The sequence below is a fragment of the Chiloscyllium plagiosum genome, chromosome 5 (assembly GCF_004010195.1).
Source record: "Chiloscyllium plagiosum isolate BGI_BamShark_2017 chromosome 5, ASM401019v2, whole genome shotgun sequence".
Taxonomy (NCBI): Eukaryota; Metazoa; Chordata; class Chondrichthyes; order Orectolobiformes; family Hemiscylliidae; genus Chiloscyllium; species Chiloscyllium plagiosum.
In genome coordinates this window covers 2,559,524-2,577,663 of record NC_057714.1, presented here as the reverse complement: position 1 = coordinate 2,577,663, position 18,140 = coordinate 2,559,524, and the positions used below count along the sequence as shown (strand labels likewise).

Sequence of the window (18,140 nt, the reverse complement as noted above, 5' to 3'; positions counted from 1 at the left end):
ATCCATGGTGAAGATAAGGCGTTGGGGACCGGGGAAGCGAAAATCATGGAGTAGGTGGAGGGCATGGGTGGTGTCCCGAAAGTAGGTGGGGACTTCTTGGACTAAGGGGGACAGGACTGTGTCGAGGTATGCAGTGATGAGTTCAGTGGGGCAGGAGCAGGCTGAGACAATTGGTCGGCCGAGGCAGTCAGGTTTGTGGATTTTGGGCAGGAGGTAGAAACGGGCGGTGCGGGGTTGTGGGACTATGAGGTTGGAGGTGGTGGATGGGAGATCCCCTGAGGTGATGAGGTTCTGGATGGTCTGGGAGATGATGGTATGGTGGTGGGATTTGGTGTCATGGTCAAGGGGGCAGTAGGAGGAGGTGTCCACAAGCTGGCGTTTAGCCTCAGTGGTGTAAAGGTCGGTGCGCCAAACTACTACCGCGCCTCCCTTGTCTGCTCAACCTCCCTATCAAACCGCCAACACATTTTCAGCTCTGATCTCCAGCATCTGCAGTCCTCACTTTCTCCTTCATCCAGACTGGTCAACTTGATCAATATAGGAGACGACCTAGATGATTAAGTCAAAATTATTAGGTTTTACGATTGAATCAATCAATTTCTGTTCTGTCTAATCGTTGAGGATTCTTTTGTTAGTTCTTTCTACCCCATCCGTTTCCAGCCCTGGGCTAAGCAATTGATAAGGATTAAGTAGTTTATTTTTTTAGTTTATTTTTTTTTTGTTTTATATTCAGTTCATGAAAATTCATCTCCGTTTATAAACCCCAACAGTACATTTGATTTTTTGACTGTTGGCACTTTGCAACAGCTCTTGAATGTATTTAGTCATTACAGTATTGTGTGGGATGAGTTTTTAGAATTTATCTCGCTTTCTGCTGTTGTCTCCTGTAGTTTTATCATATCTTGCATGATAAAAAATACTTATGGTTAATCAATGCTGTTAACATAATTTCAGAATGCTAAATTTTCTCCTGGAACTTGGGGAAATGTGATATTTTAATAAATGTTTGCATTTCAGGACGCTGTAGTTATATGTGGGTGACGCTGTATACCATGTAGTGCAAAGCTGATAATTTAGATTAATGGGTGCTCTTCAGAAAACATCTAATTCTCCTGACTGCATGTTTTTTCATATTTACTACTGTTAAAATAGAAAGTGCAGAAGAAACTCGGCAAATATGGCAATATCTGTAGAGAGAAAAACAGTTCATGTTTTGAGAGCAATTACGACCCTGCCAAAAAAGTCTCATTGGACTTGGAACATTAACTCTTATTTTTCTTTCCACAGATGCTACTAGACCTGCTGAATTTCTCCAAAACTTCCTATTTTCATTTTTGATTTCTGGAATCCACAGTATTTTACTTTTATTTATGTATTAATCATAGCTTATGGCTGTTATTCGTATCTTTTGTTCTAGGGCAAGTTTTAAAGACCCCAACATTAGAGTTCCTGGAAATCGGAGAATTATAACTTGGCATATTAGTGCTTCTTTCTTCCATGTGATCCAAGTAGTATTTTGACACATTCCTTGTCACCCATTTCCACTGTCTAGCTGCTTCTGCCCATAAGTAATTTTAGCCAGAATCATACTTTCATCACGCAGAAAATATGCTGCTTAAGGTTCCTTTTTTTTAGTTGTATGACTGTACAGGTTGAAGAGCAAAGTTTCCATTTTTACTGGGGAATCTTTACATTTTGAAAACGTTTCTGATCCTACAATTAAGCTGATTTGGTGCGGATGTGTTGGAAATTAGATTCAAAATTGAATGCTCAAGCAATTCAGCAGATCAGACTGATGTGTTGAGAAATTGAGATTTATGTTTCAAGTTCAGTATGACTCTTCTTCAGAGCTCTTGAATTCTAAAGAGGAGTCCTACTGGACTTGAAACTGTCATTTTGTTTCTCTCTCCAGATGCTGCCAGACCTGCTGAGTTTCTCCAGCATTCTGTTTTTGATTCAGATTTCTAGCATCAGCAGTGGATTAGATTTGTTATCCTCCTGGTAGCATGCCAACTGGCTTGGAACTTTTGTACGATGTTGAAGATCTGGACCTCCGGCGGGGTCTTTCGGTTCCATGATTGGTCAATAAACACTCTCAATTGGTTTGGTTCTTTAAGACTTCACTCTTAATTTCTTCATATGCTGGGCACAGATTGTCCAGAATCTCTATTGAAGTCAAGCTTAAAGTGGTGATGGAAATGCACAGCAGGTCAGGTGGCATCCAAGGAACAGGAAAATCAATGTTTTGGACAGGATCCCTTCATCAGGAATGAGGGTGGAAGCCTTGGGGGTGGAGATATAAAATGGGTGGGCTGGGGAGAAGGTAGCTGGGAGTGCAATAGATGGATGGAGGAAGGGGGTAAAGGTGATAGGTCATGGAGCGGATAGGTGGGAAGGAAGATTGACCGGTGGGACAGGCCATGAGGATGGTGCTGAGCTGGAAGTTTTGAACTGCGCTAAGGTGGGAGGAGGGGAAATGAGGAAACTGGTGAAGTCCACGTTGATGGCCTAGGGTTGAAGGGTTCCGAGGCAGAAGATGAGGCGTTCTCCCTCCAGGCATCAGGTAGTGAGGGAGTGGCGGTGGAGGAGAACCAGAACCTGCATGTCCTTGGCAGAGTCCAAGGAGGAGTTTAAATGTTTGGCCACGGGGCGGTAGGGTTGATTGATGCGGGTGTCCCGGAGATGTTCCCTGAAGCGCTCTGCAAGAAGGCATCCAGTCTCCCCGATGTAAAAGGTGGCCACATCGGGAACAATGGATGCAATAAATGACATTTGTGGAAGTGTAGGTGAAACTTTGGATATGGAAGGCTCTTTTAGCATTGAATGGAGGTGAGGGAGGAGGTGTGGGCGTAGGTTTTACGATTCTTGCGGTGGCAGGGGAAGGTGCCAGGAGGGGAGTGTGGGTTGTTGGGGGTGGATGTGGACCTGACCAGGTAGTCACGGAGAGAACGGTCTTTGCGGATAGGGGTGGGGAGGGAAATATATCCCTGGTGTTGGGGTCAGTTTGTAGGTGGCGGAAATGTCGGCGGATGATGCAGTTTATGCAGAGGTTGGTCGGTGAAAGGTGAGGACTGGGGGGTTCTGTCCTTGTTGGAGTTGAAAGAGTGGGGTTTGAGGCTGGAGATGCGGGATGTGGTTGAGATGCGTTGGAGGACATCTTCAACAACGTGGGAGGGGAAATTGTGGTCTTTAAAGGAGGAGGCCATCCAGTGTGTTCTGTGGTGGAACTGGTCCTCTTGGCAGCAGATGTGGCGGAGGAATTGGGAATATGGGATAGCGTTTTTGGAGGAGGTCGGGTGGGAGGAGGTGTAATCCAAATAGCTGTGGGAGTTGGTGAGTTTGTAAAAGAAAAAAATGTCGGTGTTGAATCGGTTGTCATTGATAGAGATGGAGAGGTTTAAGAAGGGGAGGGAGGTGTCAAAGATGGTCCATGTGAATTTAAGGTCTAGGTGGAATGTGTTGGTGAAATTGATTAACTTTATTCTTGTTCTTATGAAGTTCCGGCTTTTGGAAATCAACGTTGGTTTCTACACTAAATCAGAAATTTTGGATTGTATATTTTTGTTTACTTTCCAGGTCATCGGGCAGTCTACGTAGGGGTTCATGTTCCTCTTGGTAGACAAAGCCGAAGGCGACACAGGCATCGTGGTCATAAGCATCATCACAAGAAAAAGGGAAAAGAGAAGGATTCTGATAAAGACGATGGAAGAGAGTCTCCCTCCTATGGTAAGAATTGATAAAAGTTATCAATGCAAAATTTAATAGTATTGTGTGAATAGAGATTAAATTATATGCCAGCAGTGTTTCTAATATTAGTTTAATAATAATATGACTAAGAATGAATGGTGTAAGAAAAATAATTCAGACTTTAGTGACTGATTGGAACCTTGCTTATTCTTGTGTTTTGGCCAGTTCTTTATATTGTCTTGCACCTTTTTAGCCTCAATTTGATAAACCATTTTATTGTCCTGAGTTATCCCCTCCACTTGAAGCTAATTCTCACTTTCTTTCTTTTATTCAGCTTCTCCCTCTTCTTAATCTTGTACATTCCACTTCTCTCATCTCCTTCACTTGTTTTATGTTTAACTTGAATTTCCTGATTGCTGCTTGCCATTTAATTTCTTCTGCTTACTGGTCTTTTTAACTCTTCATCCTTCTTTTCTCACCTTTTTTTTTCTTCTGCTCTCTGACTCCCAATCTCTCCCTCCACAGGCATGCGTACAGACATGCACAGACACACTTCTAAATTCCGATGAGTACTGGCCCAATCTACTCAACCTCTCCCCATACAATCATAAGACATGGGATCAGAAACAGACATTGAGTCTGTATGCAAATTAAATGAGATCTTGGCTAATCTGACCTTCAAAGCAACTTTCCTGCCTTTTACCTGTAATCCTTGGCTCTCTTACTGATTTAAAAAAAAAATCTGTTCACCTCACCCTTGAATATATGTATAAAGACCCAGTCTCTACAGCCCTTTGCAGTAAAGAATTCCACAAATTCACTGCCCTCTGAGAGAAGAAATTCCTCCTCATTTGTGTCTTAAATGTATGATCCCTTATTTTGTGCTCATGCCCTCTATCCCTAGACTTTCCTGCAAGGGGAAACTAGCTTTCCACTAATACCTTATCAAATCCTCTAAGTATCTTGTATATTTCAGTAAGATTGCCTCTGAATTCTTCTATCTTCCAACAAGTACAGGCTCAAGCTATTCAATCTCTTCTCATTGGACAGTATCTGCATGTCTGGTATTAGGTTAATGAATCTTCTCTGGACTGATGCCAATACATCATTCCTTAGATAAGGGGTCCAGAACTGTTCACAGTATTCCAGCTGTGGTTTGTCTAGTTTGTAATGTTTTAGCAAAACCTCCCTATTTTTATATTTCATTTCTTTTAAAATAAAAGCTGATATTTTGTAACTCAGCCAGTAATCTGATTTGGTCTACTATTTATTATCTGTAGTTTAATTTTTTTTATATTGAAGAAAAAGTATATTCAAGGTTGAGACTGACTTGTAATCAGTAATGTAATCGAGGGTTATGGGGAAAAGGCAGGAAAATTGTTTTGAAGATTATCAGATTAGCCATGATTTCATTGAATGGTATATAAACATGATGGTCTATTTATTATCTGTTTCAATAAGTTTTTCCTCTGTGGTGGTTTGATTATTCATTTGGAACCATCCATTTCGTGCTGTTTCCAAGTCAGACAGAAATTTCATTGTTTAGCCACGAGACCCAGATGCTGTTTGTTTTAAATTTGTGCATATCATCTTGACTTGATATCTTGAAGCATCTGCTTGTTCCCATGCATTAATGACAGTTGCATAATTTTAATATATTGGATCTGTAAAAGTGTGCATATTGTGATGATTCTGCTGGGTGGAGGATTACATTGCTTCAACCCTATATGTTTGTTTTAATAGTAAAATAATGCCAGTTCACAGTTTTCCTATGCTACCTATAGAATTTTCATTCTACATAGTGTAGACGTTATGTGGCAGAGTCAGTACGCTTAAAATAACTTTCACCCAGTTTGTTGACCCAGTGATGTTTTGTGGAAATGTAATCCTCAAATTACTGACATTTGATAATTCACTTTCTAATCTAGGGTTGGCTAATTTAAGGATTGGGTATATGTTTCTTTTCATGAATGATTTAAATGCTAATAATAATGTTTTGTATATAATATCACTTAACATTTATTATATTGTATACATATTATATTTGGTGAATGTAGGTTTTACTTTGATTCCCATTTTCCCTACTTTGGTTTTTTTTAAAAAAATTGAAATTGTTTTGAATCTAAAATCTCTTCACTTGATAGGTCATAAGTTTGCCAAGTCATTTTCAGTATTGGCTTTTGTTCAGTCTGAAATTGTAATAGACAGTTCTCTTTGGAGAAGAGGCATTTAGAAGAAATGTAATTTGATAAAGGTATTCAGAATGACAGAATACTCAAAATCCTGCTGCAGTAAAACATTTTGTCAACTTAAAAAATCTGGTCTGAAAAAGAAGATGGGGGTAATGAATTATGAGAACATGGACCAGTCACTGGTCTGATCTGCAAAATATGTATTTGAATAAATCCTCACTGTCAGAGTATGTTGTCATCAGCAATACACTGCATAAATGGGGCCAAACCAAACTCTGCTTCCAGAATGATTTGAGAGCAACAGCCAGTTAGTGTAAGCACTTCATGGAATGAAATTATGTCGTCTTGAAGCAGAAGATCAAGATCAGTCTGGAACAACTTGATGACTTTGTCAAAACTACTAAATTCTTCATTAGACAACAGCAAAAATGACTGAATTATTAACAACAAGGATGAGATGTCTGTTAACTTCTACATGCCCAGCAGTTAAACTGTGGTATGGAAATGTGTGAAAACCACAAGACCTAAGACAGGCTCGTACCACAGTGAAGCTATGTGGCCAAAGAAATGAAATTTAAGCTTCTGCTAATCTTGAAACATGAAACTATGTCAAAACAAATTCCCTTCAGTACTGTTTGTGTATCTCCATAGCAGTAGTTGAAAGATGGGAATGGAGTGAAGTTTTGAATTGATGATATGTAACATCTGTAGTTTAACGTTTTTTGGATGTGTGCCTCAACAAACCATTCAAAGATCATGTTCAAGCCGGATGAAATCAGTGAATGTTTGATGGAGAGAGAACATTTGACAGGAGTGGTATGATGTGTGTCCTAGCCTGCTTGATGTTTATGTGGCTTGTCATCAAATTATGGAACACTAATAATGCACAAACTGTCATCAGACGTATTCTGACATTCCAGATAGTTTAACTTTTTTTTTTAATGCTCACATTTTAATGTTAAAAGCTTGGATGATTAACTCTCATCAACTGGCATGTGTGCATTTAAATCCCTACCATTAGGCTGCAACAAGCATATTGAACTTGACTATAGATACTGCATTTAAGAATGACCCTTTAACAGAGAGCCACTTTTTCAATTTAGGTTTTGCATGGTTATATTTGATACTACGAGTGTGAATAGTGACTGCAATATTCAGAAGCATATAAGTACAATAGTATTTGTGTATTAAACCCCACTTTGCCTGCTTAAGTTATTGTGTATAGAATAACCAATGTACAAACAAATGTCCCAGGATCTTCAGTCCTCGCCAACAGCAACCATTTCATATCAGTTATGGATAATCTTTGTCTCGTTTACCAATGAAGCATGCCTACAAAAGTGTAATGATTGGCCAAGTGGATCTTGTTGAGTATGAGATAGGTAGCCCTGATTGACACATGTAAATAAGAGCTGAAAATGTGTTGCTGGAAAAGCGCAGCATGTCAGGCAGCATCCAGGGAACAGGAGAATCGACGTTTTGGGCATAAGCCCTTCTTCAGGCTTATGCCCGAAACGTCGATTCTCCTGTTCCCTGGATACTGCCTGACCTGCTGTGCTTTTCCAGCAACACATTTTCAGCTCTGATCTCCAGCATCTGCAGACCTCACTTTCTCCACATGTAAATAAGAGTCTGTCGCCTTACTCCAGGGGTTACTGTGAGCGAGCTGGTCAGAGTCCATGTACTGTGCACGTGTAAATATCAGGGCGGTGTGGTGGCTATCCATCACGAATTTGGACATGAACCTTGTGTACCTGTGGTTATGTGAGTGGCTTCCTAGAAGTATGTCACAATTAATACCATAAGGATTTTTACCCCAAATGACAGTCTTGTATATTGGTATCCTTGGCCTGTGCCCTTTTGCAGTAGATGATTGAGAATATTTTACAAGGTTGCCATTTATCTGGATGACATGCTAATAACTAGAAAAACTAATAAGGAGCATTTGAAGAACTTGGACGTAATGCCTAAATATTTCTCCAAGACGGGTATCTGCCTTCGAAGGGAAAAATGTGTTCTCCTCACACCCCAAATGACCTCCTTGGGCTTCAGAGTTGACAAGACCAAGTTACACCTGTTGGAAGATAAAGCCTGGATGATAAAAAGTGCCCCAGCTCCCACGTCTATACTGGAGCTATGGTCTTTCTTTGGGTTGGTGAAGTATTACGGAAAATTCATATATAACCTGGCCTCCATCCTGGCACCCTTCCATCTGCTATAGGAAAAGAGTCAGCCTTGGGACTGGTCACATTGCCAGGAAGTGAAAATGCGGCTCTGATGCCTGCCCATATGGTATTGGAGTAGTGTTGGCTCACTGGTGACCCAATGGAGAGTTATGCCTGATGTTGCATGCAAATATACCCAGATAGAAAAGAAAGGTTTGGCGGTCACCTTTAGTGTATAAAAGTTCCACCAAAACCTTCTATGGACATAAATTTGTAATAGGAACAGACACAAACCCCTGCTAGGGCTACTTTTTTTTTTAAAAAAAAAGGCCTTGCAGCCAATTGCTTCTGTTCAAACTGGGTGATGAGCCCTTGTTGTACATGTGCAGAATTACACGGTGGAACACTGTCCAGGAGGCCAAGTGGCAAATGCGGATGTCTTGAACTGCCTTTCACAGGCAGATATGCCACTAGTGTTGCCCCCCCTGGAAGAGTCCGTTCTGATTTTAAATTTTTTGGACACCCTTCCAGTCATCGTTGACAGTATTCGACTATGGACACAAAGATCTGATCCTGGCAAAACTAAAACAGTTGGTAGTGATGGGGAGGGGAAACAAAAGGACAGTCACAAAATTGAATCCTTCTGTACCTGGTGAGACCAGATCACTGTAGAGGATGGCATCTTATGGTGTGCAAGAGTCAAGTTCATTGCCAGATACTGGCTGAACTCCTCCAGGGTCATCCTAGGGTTTCCAAAACGAAAATGTTGAAAAGTTATGTCTGGTGGTCAGGATTGGTTGGAGGAAATATTGTGATTGGAATGAAGTTGGCCAGATGGCTCTTAGTATAAGATCCCTGATTGGCTCAGGTTAACAGCCTCAATCAGGGAGCCCTCGCTGACGGATAGGAACAGTCTCCTCATTCTAGGGACTAGCTTTGAGCTAACTCGTCAGAGTCCATGTACTGTGCATGTGTAAATGAAGGGTGACTTCCTGATGGGTTACCAGCCTCTGTGCAGTTATTTCAAAAATCAGCTTTCCTTTCTTTAAAGAAAGCAATATGCTTTTTTTTTTAAAAAACAAAAGCTAGAAACAAACTGACACTTCTATTTGCAAATTAGAGAAAATAGCAATAACTGTATATCATCTGCAAAACCCAAACACTGATTTAATCAATTATGCTCTAACAGAGTAAAATCATTATATTTTTCAGAGATTACTTCAGTTTTTCAAAAAAAAAGTTGACTTGCTCTTTTACAGAGCAGAATATGAGCAAGATGTACATCAGAAAATTTAAAACAACGTGTTCAGTTTATTTAAGAAAAAAGTAGCAGCACATATTTGAATGAGTATGATAACTCAACCTGATTTTTGTCTGTTCCTTTCAAAAACTACAGATACCCCATCTCAACGTGTCCAGTTTATCCTGGGGATAGAGGATGATGATGAGGAGCATATGCCACACGATCTCTTTACAGAACTGGATGAACTTTGCTTCCGTGATGGAGAAGATTGTGAGTGGAAAGAAACTGCCCGGTAAGTATGAGTATTTTATTTTCTGGTTACCCTGGGTGCTTTTTACATTCTTTGTATACTACTGTTTCATAGGGGATGTATTTCCTCATGTACAGAACAGTATTTCTTGTAATCTTGCATGACATATGTAGGAAGGGCTTTTACCTGTCACTGAAGGAATGTTCATTTAGAAGCTGATAAAACTATTATCAAAAACCAATACTTTAAGGCAGCGCTGTTGCCTCACAGCGCCAGAGACCTGGGTTCAATTCCACCCTCTGCTGACTCTGTGTGGAGTTTGTACAATCTCCCTGTGTCTACATGGATTTCCTCTGAATGCTCCAGTTTCCTCCCACAGGCCAAACATATGATAGTTAGGTGGATTGTCCGTACTGAATTGTCCAGTGTCCAGGCATGTGCAGATTAAGTGGATTAGTCATGGGAAATACAGGGTTACAAGTATTGAGTGAGGGGTTGGGTCTCAGTGGGTTGCTCTTTGGTGTGGACTTGATGGGCCAAGTGATCTGTTTCCACACTATCGGTTTTATGAATAACCTATTTCTGATGCGGGGCAAGCTTAATTTTTGCTTCAGGAACTCTGGTTTATTAAGTCTGCTTATGTTGTATACTTCTAAGTTTTTTTTTGGAAAAGATTTGTATTACACTCTGATTTGGAGAATTAGAAAGTAATTTTAAAAATCATTCACTTTCCTTTTCTAGAAATTTGTCTAGTTTTATCCAATTACTTTTTTGTGATAAATTTGAACAATTTGGTTAATGTAAATTAAGTTTGCTGACTTTAAACTTTTATTTTAGTTGCAGTCTAAAATATGCATGGTCATCAACAATTAGGCTTACTGATGCCTGCTTCACAATTGTGCTGTTCTTTTCACTAGTGAACAATAGGAAGTAAGTGTTCTGATTTTGAAGGGACTGCAGAACAGACAGACAAAAGAACTTCCTGCTAATTTGCGCACACAGACTTATTACATTACCCGCTTGGTGGAATTGTTCTTGCCTACAGTTTTATAATCTAATTAGCCAGAGCATTTCCAGCAATAGCTGTTCATTCCATTATACTTCCTGTCACCATTATGCTTAAAGTTGTTCAAAGTTCTGAACTTTGTCCTACCTCCTAAATTGCTGTTTTTTAGAAATATTGCCCCCATTTATGGTGTCGGTTTTCAAATGTTTACTGGTGACACTTGATCCACGTTTCCAGCATACCTTTTAGACCTACTGTTGTATTGTCAGGATGCTTGTCTGACTTGTGCTTCGAGGAGTCACAAGTTACCACTGTTAAACACTGAAAATCATCAACTTTCTTTGCTCTTCAAATAACATTCCTTTGTCACTGATTCTTTCTTGCTCTCCGGTTGTTTTTTTTATTTGAATGAAATGCTCTGCAATCTTGTTCATCACTGGGTTAAATTTTCGAATTACACACATTCCATCATTCTGTCTTTCTATTTCTAGCTCCATTTTATGTAACTGAGAATGTAAAATCCCATTGGGGTGATGCTATAGGTCCTAAATTATGTCACGATTAGCAAAGAAAAAGTTCAATTTGTTATCCATCATAGGGATGTCATTGTGTGTTGGTTCCTTGGAGTCATGAAACCTGAACTGTTTTAAAAACCATAAACAAAGACAGAAATTGCTGGAAAAGCTCAGTAGGTCTGACAACATCTGTGAAGAGGAATCAGACCTGCTGATCCTTTTTCAACAATTTGTTTCTTTTCTATTTTACAATATTCACAGTTCTTTTGGTTTCTGTTATAATATGTTTTTTTAATGTTCAAGTATTGATATTCACACTTTATGGAAGTTTAGGTTTTGGTTTAGTATTTTCTATATCCAGAATGAAAGGAGAAGGACTAATTTGAATTTATGCAGTACTTTTCAGTAATTGCTAGATACTTTAAAGCCCTTTACAGATAATGAAATAATTTGGCACTGTAAGTTACTTTTACTTTTGTAAAGTTGGAAGTACAGTTTTTAATAAATTACAACTATTCACATACAGTCCAGTATATACCATTATATCCTTTGTTATTTATAATCATGTGTAATTGATGAGCATCTTCTGTGACTTCACTTGCACCAGGTAAGTTTTGCTGTTTTTCCAAAATTGTGTAATTGGTATAATCAGGCTCAACCTGAGGCTGGTTTATGGCAATGTGTATCACATAATCATAATTGCATATCTATTTTTAGTTCAGGGATACCCTTTTCAATCCTCTTACGATAGAGAAAAAAGGTACTATATCACTGCCATGCAGCTAACTGAGTGAATCTCTGAGAGGTTAGCATTGCCAAAATCGAATGAGATTCAATGTTTTACAACTGACTTCACTGATACAATAATAAAAGCACTGTTCCACTGCTGCTGCTTGTACATGCAACTGTCATGTTTGCAACTCAAAAGGTTGTGGATCATTTATACTTGGGAACATAGAAACAGGAGTAGGCCATTCAACCTGTTGAAACTGCCAACCATGCAAAACAATCAAGTCTGATTGAACACTTCAAAGCCTTTCACTCCATGCATCCCCAAATTCCTGAATGTCTTGGATAGTCAGCAATTTATTAGTCTCCACCTTAAACATACTCAAAGGCTAAGCTTCCACAACCTTCTGCGGTACAGGATTCCAAAAGTTCACAAGCTTCTTAGTATTAAAAAAAAAAGTCTGCTCATCTCAGACTTAAGTGACATCACCCTTTATTTTTAAACTGTGTCCCCTTGGTTCAGACTCCTCAACCAGGGCAATCATCTGACATGCATCTGTCCTGTCTGTCTGACTGTTTGTTTGTACATTTCAATGAGATCAGCTCTCATTCTTTGAAATACCAGAGTATACAAGTCCAGTTTGCCTCACCTCTCAATAGGACAATTCTATCATCCTGGGAACAAGTCTTATGAACCTTCTGTAGCACTCCCTCTATTTCAGTGATGTTTTTTGAGGTGAGACCAAATTAGTCCAGATGCAGTCTAACCCCCAACTCTTATACAATTAAAGCAAGATTCCACTGCTGTTATACGCAAATCCTCATGCAAAAATAAGGGATAATGTTCCATTAGCCCTCTTAATAATTTGTTGCACCTGCATGTTAGCTTTCAGTGATTTATTGCCAAGAACAGTCTTTGTATATCTGCACTTTCCAACCTTTTTACAACTTAAAGATTCTGCATGTCTGTTTCTCCTACGAAAGAACCTCACCACATTTCCACACCACTCTTCTGCATTATATTCCATTTACCATTTTCTGCCTGTTCACTAAACCTGTTCAAATCCTCCTGAAGCCATCATCATCCTGATAGCCTACATTCCCACTTCGCTTTGTATCATGTGCAAGTTTGGAAATATTACATTTGGTATACATCTCCAAATCATTGATATACATTGTGAATGACTGGGGCCCAAATACTGATCCTTATAGTACCTCAAGAGTGGTCACCTACAAAATGAGAATGACCCATTTATTCTTACTCTGACTAACAGACAGAAAACAAACATTAATTCCATGTGTTTTGGTCTTACTAAACAGCCTTTACAAAAGCCTTCTAAAAATCTTAAATATATTAAGTCTGTCAGCAGTCCTTATCAATTTTGTCAGTAACGACTTTGACAAAGAACTCAACACGTCAAACATGATTTCCCATTCATAAACCCATGCTGAATATGCCCAATCAGATCATTATCAACCAAGTGTTTATTTGTTCCATCCTGGTATCCCCCATGTTCTATATACCTCTCTTACTTCTAAATTGTACAAATCAGAAATACAAGAAATAAGAGCAGAAATGGGCCATTTGGCCTATTTAGCATACTTTGCCTCTCAGTTTTAACTCCACTTTCATGTCTGCCCCTCCCTTACTCATTTGTCAAACAGAAGTCAACTTTGAATATATTCAATAACCCAGCTGCCACTGCTTTCTGGTGAAGAGAATTTCATAGGTTAAATACACTGAGTAAAGAAATTTTTCCTCCACTCCGTCTTAAATGGAGGGCCCCTTATTTTTAAACCTTCTCATTCTAGATTCTCCTATAATTGAAAATCAATCCGGTCCAACCTCTGAATTTTGTAATTTTCAATAAAATTTGATGCTCATTCTCCTGAGCATGAGTGTTGACCAACCTGCTTTAATCTTTGCTCACAAAGCAACCCCTTCATTTCAAATTGGCCAGTTGAGCTTTCCCTGAACTGCTTCCAGTGCAAGTATGTCCCTCTGTCCAGCTGTGTACAATACTGCAGGTCAGCGTTCAGTGTGAGCTGAATAACTGTGCAGTCAATCGGCGGTTTTGCACATGCTGATGCTGTTCCAAGCATTGAATTCCAATTTCAGAACCTACTGCCATGCGCAAACCTCCTGAGCACAGCAAATATATAGTGAGCATTACTCTGATGTTTTCTTAAAGTATTCTCTACAGTTGTAGCAAAATATAACTTATTTTTATACTCCACACCCTTGCAATAAAGACCAATATTCGATTTGCCATCTTCTTTACTTGCTGTACAAACAGTTTTATGATTGTTTTACAAGGATACTCTGATCTCTGCTGCAGCATTCTGCAGTCTGTCTCCATGCTAAAAGATGAGCTGCCTGTCTAATCCTGTAAAGTAGGTGACCTAATTTTGCACATGATTGCCATCTGCAAGGAAAATGAGTGCCTGTTTTGTAGGATGAGCTATAACAAGTTTTTCAAGTATTATTTGCTTTTCGTGAATCCATATTGACTCAGTTTGATTGAGTTATGATTTTCTAAATATCCTGCTATTACTTGCTTAATAGATTTTAGCATTTTCTTAATAACAGAAATTAGACTAGTTGGTTGTCAGTTTCCTGCTTTTTTTTCCTCTACTTTCTTAATGGTGTTGGAATCCATTTGAATTATTCCAGAATATAGGGAACTTTGGTGGACCTCCAGCAATGCACCATCTCTGTAGGCACTCCTTGATGCATCAGGTGTAGAGATCTTGACAGCTTTTTGTTCTGTTAGTTTTAAGTTTCTTTCTCCCTTCCCTATCTAGATCTTCTACTTTTTAATGTCTTTTTGGGTTGTTTACTGTGAAGACAAATACACGTTCAAAATCTAACATTTTGTTGTTTTTGATAATTAATTCCTCATCCTCTAAAAGACCAGTGTTTGAGTGCTCTATTCTGTTTGTACTTACACTTGCTTGTTTTCTGTCATGCTCCAACTTCTCCTTCCGTTTTCAGTCTTCCTTTGGCCTCCTTTCTACAGGGTGGGGGGGGGAAAGTCCTGTTACCAATCTTCATAATATTGCACATCCCTTCTTTCAGTTGATACCTTAACCTCCTTAGGACGTACCTATTCATACTGGCTGAGCACAATAATTTAAAGAAATCCTTTTTAAAAGTCCTATCTATTATTGATAACTCAGTTGAACATGGTAAGTGAATCCTTCCTCTCCAACTCATGATTCTTTAACGCTAGCATTGGGCAAATGACACAGCTTTTGAGACTTGCATATTTTTAGCTACAGAGAATAGTGCATATTCTGCTGTGTTACCCCTGCTACAATGAGATTAATGAGAAGAGTCTTTCATGTCGGCACAGGAATTGAACTCATGCTATTGACATCACTTTGCATTCCAAACTAGCCTTACTGTCAACTCAGCTTATCATTCCCCTTCCTTCAACTATAATGCATTTCTAAACGCATTAATCTGCTTCTCATCTCAGATGGTTGAAGTTTGAGGAGGATGTAGAAGATGGTGGGGAGCGATGGAGTAAACCATATGTGGCTACCCTGTCTTTACATAGTCTGTTTGAGTTGAGAAGCTGCATACTAAATGGGACTGTCATGTTGGATATGAGAGCTAGTACCACGGAGGAGATAGCAGGTGTGTACGTAATCGCTGATGTTTGCTTACTTTTTTAATACTAGATTTTTTTGGATATTATACAGTTAACATAATTTGTTAGAATACTGCTGTTAAATCTGCGACTTATTTTTCATGCTCACGTTTATAAAAACTCACATTTATAAAAGCCTTATTATTTTGTTCAGATCAGTTTGAACTAAATATGCAACTGCCGTCACTCTATATTTGAATGGGTTTCAAGCATAAGAATGTCTATACCATTTTATTATTAATGCAAATTAGAGGATTGAAATAAATTACTACTACTTTTGTCAATTTGGAAGTTTCAGATTACTGTTATAATGTTTAGAAATTCAGTTATTTTGAAGGAATTATAATTTTTTTGCACTTTTTTTGGTTTATATTCATTCCTTGGTCAAACCTATCACCCCATATAAAGATGTGAACATACTGTAGGCTGTATGGATGTGTTCATAAGGATGAGTAATTAGAGTGGTAAATTAAGTTGCTGGTTTTCTTTTCCTAAAATCTGAAATATCTAGGGAGAACTTTTTTACTTTTTTAAGCTTGGTAATTCCAGTTAAAGATTAAATTCCCCCCCCCCCCCCCCCCCTCGTGTGTTTCTTGTTTCTATTGGTTTCATTGTTCTATCTGATGCACTTGGCACCCATTTTCTTTATTGGTGCAATCTTTCCTTGCTGTTTTCTACTCACTTGCCTTATTCTCCCCTCCTTGTTTGCTTTTTAATTTGTACTGCAGATATGGTACTGGACAACATGATAGCATCTGATCAGCTGGATAAAAGCATGCGAGACAAAGTGAAGGAAGCACTATTAAAAAAACATCATCACCAGAGCGAAAAGAAACTGAGTAATCGAATTCCTATCGTCCGTTCCTTTGCAGATATAGGCAAGAAACATTCTGATCCTCACTTGCTTGAGCGAAATGGTGAGATGTTTTGTAGTCTCCAATTTCTTAATTGTTTCCAGAATAATGACATCAGAATAAACTAGTATTTGCAAACTTTGATCATAGGGACTGCTTTTGGCTGAGTTTTGTTGTACATTAAACAGACCCTTTTGTTTCTGCTTAATTTTTATTGTCATGTAGATAGAATTCCTGATGTGGCAAACATGCATGTCTGCTGTTCTGGTATTTACGCATTTTTCAGTTGCTGTGTGAATAAGGTGACTAAATAGTTTTTGTTCATTGGCCATTTTTTTTGCCAGTAGGTCATAAACGAGCCTGACAAAATATGCTGCTGATATTATTATTGCAAATATTATTTTGGATTTTGAGAGTCTAATACTTTTGACTTGCTGCGTGAACCTGTTTTATGATTTTTTTTTTCAGATTTACTACACTATTTATTCAGTAATTCATTGAAGTCCATGACCAATTCATGTGTTTCTTTTAGTTTGCACAGGTTGTATCTCTGTGTTAACTACAACTTACCTATACAGAACTAAATGTCAAAATAACTTCAGATTCACAGAATAACAGTAGACAAAAGTTTTTTTTCTTTGTTTCCACGTACATTTTATTCAGGAATAGAAGGTGCTTAGGAAAATTATTTCAGAGGAAGTACATTGTAAATTGTCCTTGATCAATTTTGCTGAGAAGTAAATATGATTTGCTTCTCATTGTACTTTATTTGTATGATACATGTTTTAATCCCAAGTAGTCTCCTGAAACTGCATCTAATTTTTGTTTTGACAAGTCTTTTAAATTTGCAAGCAGTTACTCAGTGCTTATATAGTAATGGTAACATTGACTTTCTTTAAATTGGTGTAAGAGATATCTAAATCAATTTTTGAACCTTTTTTAAAAAAAAAAGGTTGCTTATTTACAGTTTATATTTTTGACCACTTTAAATTGTGCTTTGTTTTTAAATGAGCGGTATTGCATACAGAGTATTTAAGACCATGTTCCTCATTTACATTAAATGGAATGCAAAGTCGCAGGATAATTATGGCAATCCCAAGCAGGACACTCGAGTTAGAGACTGAATAGCAGTGAAAGTAAGATTGAAGCAGTTGATTGGAGGGAGGAGATGTAATTAAATCGATCATTTTTACTGCCAGTATGATAGCACAGTCCTATAGGTAGGCCAGGGCATGTTGGGCCTAAAGTATAGCAGGGTGCAAAACCTCCCTGAGTGAACAAAAATAATTTGGAGAAGCAAGTAAACACAAATTTTGGAAACAAGAGTTTACTGAAAGGCTTAAGTTGAGAGATGAGGGGCTATAATGCATAAAATGGGGATCCAAAGACCTGGGGGAAAAAGTATAAAGGAGGAAAAATTAACAAAAATTCCAAAAGGATAAGCATTTCTCCCAAAGTAGATAACGCATAGGAGTTTGAAAAGCTGAGAAAGCAGGCTTGCAACAGTCACAATTAAAGCAACCAGACTGTATTACTGATTATGCAGATCATATTCTACAATTATGAAATTCTATTAATCCAGCATTATCTAATGTGAAAAGGTTATAAACAAATTCTCAATGAAAAGTGGCAAGATATCCAAAATTTAAGTAATAATTTGTAGAAAATGTAAACTAATGATTTTTAATTACAAATTAAATTGCAATCTGCAAAAACCCTCAACATTCACCAGCCTTTTAGCACTGTCACCTTTTCAAAAGACCAACTATTACTTAATCTAATAATTTGCTTTGGATCATTCTATGCAGTTGTTTTTATTGCTTGCTTACTCAGTTGTGCATGA

At 38.3% G+C, this 18,140-nt stretch overlaps 1 protein-coding gene across 10 annotated transcripts in view; it reads left to right on the top strand.

Annotated features, from left to right (window-relative positions):
- The window catches only part of LOC122549662 (sodium bicarbonate cotransporter 3-like), a 157,912-nt gene that overhangs the window by 72,547 nt on the left and 67,225 nt on the right, over positions 1–18,140 (top strand). For 8 of the 10 annotated variants that reach the window (XM_043689478.1, XM_043689481.1, XM_043689479.1 and 5 more), the window contains exons 3-6: positions 3,577–3,726; positions 9,441–9,579; positions 15,270–15,430; positions 16,172–16,360. In XM_043689478.1, coding sequence (XP_043545413.1) covers positions 3,577–3,726; positions 9,441–9,579; positions 15,270–15,430; positions 16,172–16,360 — 639 coding nt within the window. The remainder of the gene's footprint in view (positions 1–3,576; positions 3,727–9,440; positions 9,580–15,269; positions 15,431–16,171; positions 16,361–18,140) is intronic. The other 2 variants (XM_043689483.1, XM_043689484.1) reach the window with 1 other exon arrangement.